General features: G+C 52.2%; 1 protein-coding gene across 1 annotated transcript in view; it reads left to right on the top strand.

The window, feature by feature from the left end:
• The first annotated feature begins 3,513 nt into the window (after window positions 1-3,513).
• Window positions 3,514-8,041, top strand: part of Epac (Exchange protein directly activated by cAMP) — a 52,053-nt gene continuing 47,525 nt past the window's right edge. The window contains exons 1-3 of the mRNA XM_029111025.1: window positions 3,514-3,680; window positions 5,763-5,905; window positions 6,414-6,505. Coding sequence (XP_028966858.1) covers window positions 3,514-3,680; window positions 5,763-5,905; window positions 6,414-6,505 — 402 coding nt within the window. The remainder of the gene's footprint in view (window positions 3,681-5,762; window positions 5,906-6,413; window positions 6,506-8,041) is intronic.

The following is an 8,041-nucleotide window of genomic DNA, read 5'->3' as shown; positions in this document are numbered from 1 at the left end:
GGATCCGACCCTTGATAGTGCCGATTTTTCGGGTTGACGCTCGCTTCGATATACAGTTGAAGGAGGAACAACCAGGTTCCAGGCTATTGCCAGTCGATCTCGATTCTGGAGCGTCGAGGACGACGCAGGTATCCTTGCTCAGGCACAACGAGTCCTAATGTCGATGCATAAAGTCTTTCGCCGGACCGGTCGCGACGAACTTCCGCAACACGAGACCATCGCTCCTGATATTTTGAATCAGACACCGGAACCCGTCGCCGGCGGTCGCTGGGACCCAAGACACCGGCGACTGAAAACGTCTTCAGTGTGCTCCGCTCGGGAATCCGCGAGAGTCGATGAGCTTGGAGCGCGCACTCCGCGGTGTCCAACTTCAAAATGAGGAGTATGATAAGGTCCGAACGCCCGGTTTCTCGTCTCGGACTCCTTTCGGAAAGGGGAAGATTCTGGCGTGGAAAAGCGGCGAATATGTGCGGCCCATGAAAAGAACTCTTTCCTTCATCCGAGACATGACTTGGAAGATGAGCTCGGTGCCAAATCAGCTGACTGAGCGAAGAGACTGGTGGACTAGCATAGGGTAGGGACAACCAAAGGCGGGGAAGCTCCACAATTAGCTACAGGGAAGAACAAAAGCCTGCCTAATTGGTGTTCTTCTCCTTCGTCTCACATGGTCATTCCCTACCATCATCAATATTCCTTGCCGTTGGGGATCTTCCCGTGCTAGGGAGGAGATCGACTCTTGGGTTCGGCGTTGTTAACGCCGGACGATGCTCGGGAAGACTGGGGCGACCTTGGTGTTCCGCTGTCTCGTCGGCGATGTCGAGGCGGAACTCTCGCTGGAAATGCTAATTCGTCGGTGACAAGCATCAGAAACCGAATCCCAAATGACAATGACGTCTAAGATGAGCCGAGCGTCGGGCTCCCACCGAAGAGGATAAGAGACAGTGGGATAAACTCCGGAGTTACTCAATCTCTAAACGGATGTCGGCGGCTCGAGCGATAAGCTATGGAAGTAACGCAGGAGGACCCAAGCGGACAGAAACCAACGTCAGGGGAGAACCTTCGATGGGAGTCGCCAGGGGAAAAACTGGGAGACAGCTGAGGATGAAGGATATTCCTTACTTCGGCGACGCTCACCGTCGCTCCAGGGAAGGGCTCCCTAGTGAGGGAGAACGAGATGAATAATAGCATAGGAGTCAGCGATTCGAGTCGGAGGGAATACCGTAAATGAAGAGAATGACATCTGGAAATTCGAAGCGCTAACTCGCACGATTCAGCAAACTAAATGTTGTGTGAGCGCCAGGCGAGCAGACGACCGAATGAGCGAAAGGAAACGAGGAGTGGTAAGGGGGGAAGGCACTGAATTATTTACATATTCACGATTTGCAAGCAAGTGATGCGGAAGAAGCGAGCGCGCAAGCAAACCCTAAGAGTTGCTGGACGGCAAAGCTTCCCTCCGTGCTCGCAGCGAAGTCTCTCCCTCTGCATTTCTACGTTTCTTCTACTTTCTTTTGTTCTCGGAACTCGGTGTTGGTTGGAGAATGCCGTTTTTCTTCTAGAGGATATCTCGATTCGGTACATCTGCCACCGATCCTGATTTCGTCCTCCTTATTTTTCTCGTCATAAGCAAGCGACTAGGCAATCGTCTCGATAGATAGAAAGATATCTCTCCGACCTAGCTGATGCTCAGACTTCGAATGCCAGGCGTCGAGGACTCTTGTGGGATGGTCCGAGCCATCTGAAATTCACTTGAAGCTGAATAGGATCGACCCGGAATCACCCTGAAAATCATCCGCAATCGATCCAGAAGCAAGCATACATGCTGAGCTGAGATCGGCATCATACGAGAGAGCGGGAGCTGCGTCAACGTTACATTGTGTCGCGACGAGCGGCACCATCGCATCGGTCGCAGCTATTGTTGCGATTCAATCAGGATTAATATCCTCACGTGAGCTCCTCCTGGAACCGAGAAACCTCGCCCAAGAAGCATCGCATAAAGTACCCGCAATTATCCTGATTTCGAAATATCCCGATCTGATCCGGAGTCGAACCCCGCAGCCAATGCAGGGAGAAAGAGATTCCCTCGCAAGAAAAATAAAATCCTCCGATGGGAAAGAGCGGTCAAGAGGAACAATTGCTTTTTTCCAGAGTGAACCTTAGTTCAATTTTCCGGACGAGCAGAAACTGGAGAAGAATACCCCGGAGATTGAAATTCACCGCGATATAGTTCTCCTCCAGCCGACGAGTCGAGAGTCAAGGATATGGAACGCTGGGATTTGCAGGAGCCGCGTCTCCTGAGAAACCGGCTGGAAACGGCTGATGCTCCGCTACCCGAGGAGCGCATTACTTTTCCCGATCGGCAAAGGATTACAAAGCTCCGAAGGCCGCCGGGCCAATTTCTTCGATTGTGCTCTTATATACCATTCTCTTCTACTTCAGCGATTTGAAGTTACCTCGGTATCTGGCAAACACCAGACAACATACTCCTGATCTTTTCCATGAACGATGTAGGAGCATCTCCGCATGCCGGTCAGATTCCAATCCTTTCGACTCAGATTTCTCGGGGAATTTCAGATATACGTATCGATGTTGAGCGTCTTCAGAAGCACGGCTGCGAACGTGGTGGTTCAGCTCCGCAACAATCTCGAAGGGCTCCCATGACATTGTTTCAGAGGAGTTCTGTTGAGAGTGTGTATAAGCAGAAGACTCCTTTGGTCTGAGCGCTCGTGAGGCGCAGTCTACCGGAGCGCCTTGTCTTCCCGCTCATACCTTGCTGGATGTTCAAGAGTTTTCTCGAATTAAGTTTTCCGCTCCGAAAACTAGAGCGACGTCGGGGTTGCGGAGAGAGAAGGAAAACTTCTCCGGGCTACCTCTCGGGGAATCTGAACCCCACTCGAATGAGGAGCTCGTGGTTTTTTCTCGTTCCAGTGGATCGCAGTCATGAAATCCGAGCCAGTTCAATGTCTCGTAGGAAGGAACTTACCTTGAAACGATTCTGCGCGATGTGAGCGGCTGAGCATCCAGAGAGACATCGATTCCTGACTTTCTCCACCAGAGGCCGTAGCCCCCGAAGACCTTTGTCCCCCTATATCTGAGTTCATCTGGGAACGCGACGCCCGCACGGAGCCGCTTCGCCCGACAGCGGAAGGTCATTCCTACTTAGAGGCGCGCATGGGGGGAAGGCGAAAATTTTCGGCCCTAATGCATAAGTATGGACCCCAAGGAAGCGCGCCATCGTTCAGGTTATCTGGCCTCCGAAATGCGGATCCCCCCCCCCCGTCCCGAGGAAGAAGCCTGTGCACGCCCCTGTTCCTCCTCCTGTCACGCATACTCACATACGTACACATTGAGCATACGTCGTTGCCGCGAGCCGCGAGCTGTCAACGCCTGCGGAATCTGCGCCCGCGCTGTGTCGGTCGCTCTCGAATCACGACTCACGACCTTCCCCGAACGGAAATATAATATTCTCACGGAAATGCTTTTCCAGGTGTCACGGAGCGCGGCGAGCTAGGAAACATGGTCCCAGGAATGGGAGCTCGTGGAAGACACCCCCAGAGCGAATGGCAGCGTCTAGCAAAGCTGGTATCTACGCCGGCCAGCGGGAGATTGTCTCGCAAACAATCAACACGCAATAGGCACGCTGCGCAAAACGTCGTCGTTTGGTTTCACAGCATGGATAAAAGGTACGCAGCCATGTCTGATCCTACCTGCATCCTAGCCCAGGCCCAGGTTAAACCCGGAGTACATACTCTGCGACGGGGTTCCCCCTCGGCCAACCGTTCGAATTCCTCTCCACGGCACCGGAGGAAATGGGAATACCCCCCCCGACGGTGTACAGTGATGCGAGTATTTTGAAGAGAACCATCAAAAAGCACAGGCCTCAGGCCCTGAGCTCGCGACGCAATATGAACAGAGTTTCTCGTGTAGCCGGGTGAAGCGCGGAAATTTTGAATTGCTCACCGTCGAAAGGTGCTGAGTTCCGGGCCGGAACTCCACCTCATAATTGTAGCTTAGAATTGCAAACTAGGAATTTGCAGCCGCTCGGCTGCCCGAGCCTGCGAATATTTGATTTGGGAATTTTGAAGAATATTCTTTTATCACCTCATAGACCTCGAACGCCACCGGAAGGGTGGAAAATTTCCCGATGCCGATGGATTGTTCGAAGCGCCCGATGTACTGAAGGGATTGAGGATGGAGAAGGAAATCTGCTGGATGTATCCCATTCTGTTGAGCGAAATCGAATCTCTAAAACATGATATCAGTCCTATATCTGGACTCACTAGCGACGTCATCCGGGATTGTATACATTTTTTTGATCCGGCCACGCAGAGGAAGATGACCTTATCCGAGGATACGACAAGCTTGTACCTAGGGCTCTGAGAAACATGGATATTATGAGACATCTGGCCCGCCTACTGAATGATTCAAATGCTCTGAGGAGCGTGACCGATCCTCAGATCGCGAGGTTCCCTCTTGAAAGGGTCCCAGACGATAAATCGGTGTCTGGAACGAAGTAGAACGTGCCTCTGGAGCGTCTGGCAACTCGCTCCTCTACCCATCGCGGCTCGATGGGAGATTCATTCAAAGCTCTCGGGAATAAAGCTCTCAGGATAAGTGACCGCTCGCGATACTCGAGCCGCTCTTGAATGTCGTTTGAACACCAAATTCGAAATTCAATGACTCCCAACGTCTCCTCCACCGATTCCGAGGCATGAACGAGCTTATGGTGTGGGACTAGACCTGGTGGATCTTTTGTGGCTAAGAATAGGTACGTATAGTCGAGACTAAAAACTTCTCTCGGTCAGCGATCCATAAAACTCAATACGAAACAAGTGAACCGAAGCTATCTTGTCCGCTCAGAGAGCTGGGCTTAAGTTGGATAACTCGTTCCCGGAGAACCAAGTGGGGGGAATATTCGAACTTTCCAGCTTCTCGGAGAGTCACCGGTTTGTGTGGGTCCGAGCTGAGCGCTTCTCTGTCGCGGAAGTCCGAGCTGAAATTCTGGATGGGAAATGAGCGGCTCTGGGGAAAAAAGACCTCGGACGGAATCACACGGAAAATCGAGAATTTTATGCGGCTGGACCATTTCCCGACGCTCGCTGATCGTCCGTGAGGAGTGAATGCCCTGATGCCTCCGATACTCCCGGGCCTATCGAGGCGGCATCCACAGACGCATCGAGGCGACTGTGATGATGAGATCGCAGGTCCCTCTTCTCCACGTGCTAGTCTTCCGTTCCCGTCCCTGTCAGATGGCGATGTCTACGCCCATCCATGAAGGAGAACAACGTGCTGATGTCTCGCAGAGTAGGAATAATGAACAGGATTGACCTTCCCACCAGGACGGGCAAAAACACTGGCAGAATCGGAGCGCATTCCCATCGGGATAAATAAACTCCGGTATCTCGATTCTGCATCGAGAATGCTATAAACAAAAGTATCGACAGCTCACCATCGAGGTTTTCACTTCGATGGGCGAGGGGAGACTTCCGCTGATGCTCCAAGGTTACAGGAGCGGCGAAAAGCCGGCGCGAAGGTGCAGAGAGAGCAAATATTGTTCGCCTCGAGCTCCTATTCTCTGCTGCTCCTCCAATAGAGTGTTGAGACTGAAGCTTGCGGCTTGCGGCTCGCCTGGGCAGTTTGTTTCATTGCAGCCGACAGACACGCATCGTGTGATACCCTGACCCATATAGACTTACCTACTGAGCGGAAAGGACTGTCTGTGGCTATCAACGTATCCTTCTACGACATGATTGTATCATTTCCAGATGCACCGACCGCACAGAAGATGACCTGGAAATGATCTACGCTAAGCTGCGAAGTATGCCTCCGTTCTCACAACTGCACCCTGTACTCCTACAACAGCTTTCATTTTACGGCTACTACGAGGATATCGACGCCGGTGTGACGCGTACGTTCATTTCTTCATGTTCTTGAGCTCCGCTTGATCGATTGGTCGTCACGAATCTCCCTATTCAATGATAGATTATCCTTTTTCCCGAATCCCGGACTGATCATGGGAGGCGGTGGGGGGAATAAATAACATGCTGAAGGAGGGACAGCGGGACCGATTCCATGCGGAATGAGGAATAGGCCTCCCACATGTGACTCGTTCTTCCCCGAAAAGGCAGAATCGAACAGAAGCGACACCTGATGGAACCGAAAAAACATTCAAACAACGAGCTGGTGATCGTGCCTGAGCTTCCTGACTGCGTGAACTCAGTCCACGCTGACAAACTTCGGAATTTCGGTCGAGGATCTAGGCTGAGCGGGTTCTGATATTTTCGCTTCGTACGAACTCTCATGTGCGGAACGGACCAGCTTCGTTCCGCACTTGTATCGCTATCAGGCTTCGCCACCATCGCATCGAGGTGCTTCACGATCGCACGTCGCGTCGTCTCAATATTCGCGAACCTCAGTTTTCAGAGAAGGCGACAAGGGAAAGAACTGGTATGCTGTACTCAAAGGCTCACTGGACGTCCAGATTGCGAATCCCTCAGGCGCGTCGAATGTAAGTCCGTCTTTTGTGATTTGTCCAACTCGTATTAATTAGCTTCATTCAATTTGTCGTTCCGCGGTCAATTCCAACAAACTCGCACTGAGCAAAGCCATCGCGGCTCCCGAATATTCCTCGGAGGATGACGATTTGGGAAAACAGGCGGAACAAAAACAAAGACCTTGGATTGAAATGCACGACTATTGTTGGCGACAGCTGCTCGGGAAATTAGCGTTCGGTTCCGAGCCTCTGTTGACGGGTCGGACTTTGCGCTCTCGGACTCTCTCTCCTGAGCCGCTGCCGTCGTCGGAGGGAGAAAGCTCCGAGGCTGGACGTCGGCGTCGCGGTGACGTGAAAATACGACACGAATCAATGCTCGCGTTCGACACCGTATTGTTAAAGGTCATAATTTCTCCCGGGACTCTGTCAGAATATACACACTGCGACTGACGTCCTTCGCCCGCGGCTCCGGACAGCATGACGTACGTACGCGCTGCCAGCGTTACGAATTTCAACGCGAACCGACCCATTAGATATCCGCTCAAGCGGCAGTAGCAGTAGCCGCACTTCCCTGACAATACGTTGCGGACTCGGGAACGAGCGCGCCCATCAAAACCTTCCCCGCGGTCGGAATTCCGAAATTTTTAGAATCGCTCGTCGAATTCCCAAAATCTGACGCTTCCGAAAAGTTCGAGGAGACTAATGAAGGCGAGAGAGGAGTTAAGTCCTTGACAAGCAACCGGAAGGAATCAGAGATGAGATATCCTCGCGGTTCTCGCGTCAGTATGCTGAAGAGACTCTTGTTGACATGTTGTCGAGCCGCGCGTTCGAGGAGTCGATGACACCGTCTGGCGCTTCCGTCACGGTGGATGTTTACTCTGGAAAATTTAACGTTGCCTCGAGCGACCTCCGGAACGAATATATGCATATGGATCTCCCGACTTGTCCCGACTGGCGCGTAAACTCTTCCGCCTTCGTCTCGAGGGGGAACAGGGGCTTGGACGAAGAGGAAAAAACGAAACGCTCTCGTTGGATCGGATCATACCTCCTAGCTCGAAGAGTGACCATTCCTGGCGGAGATTCGGTTCGCTTTCCAAGATTACTTCCATGGCTGGTATTGTGTTGCAGACGTTACCTTTCTCCGGTACTCTCCGGGACGAGGTGATTACGCCTCTGGTGATGGTTCTCGATAGTGACGTGAATGGCATGGGTGGACAAATAGAGAATCGACATCGATCGAACCCTTTCGCTGGTCCCTTAATCAAGCTGATTAGGTTTGGTCGTGCAACCCTCCAACCGCCATGTCCATTGATCGAGCTCACCGCCGATTTCACCAATGCTCATCTCATCATCCTTTGGCGCGGTCCCAGCTCTGAAGAGATGGATAGCCCATGTCGCATTCCTTTCTCCGGGCGGACATTCATGCGAAAATATATCGAAGGATCGAAGCACAGAAAGAATGAGCAGAGAATACGGTTTCTCTCTTCTCCGGGAGCCAGAGCGGAAACGCTCAAGCTCCAGAAGTACGAGGATCCCGCCGCGAACTACGTC

Source organism: Galendromus occidentalis, unplaced genomic scaffold (assembly GCF_000255335.2).
Source record: "Galendromus occidentalis unplaced genomic scaffold, Mocc_1.1 scf7180000077194, whole genome shotgun sequence".
NCBI lineage: Eukaryota > Metazoa > Arthropoda > Arachnida > Mesostigmata > Phytoseiidae > Galendromus > Galendromus occidentalis.
The sequence above is the reverse complement of the archived record's forward strand: the minus strand, read 5'-3'. Positions and strand labels throughout refer to the sequence as shown.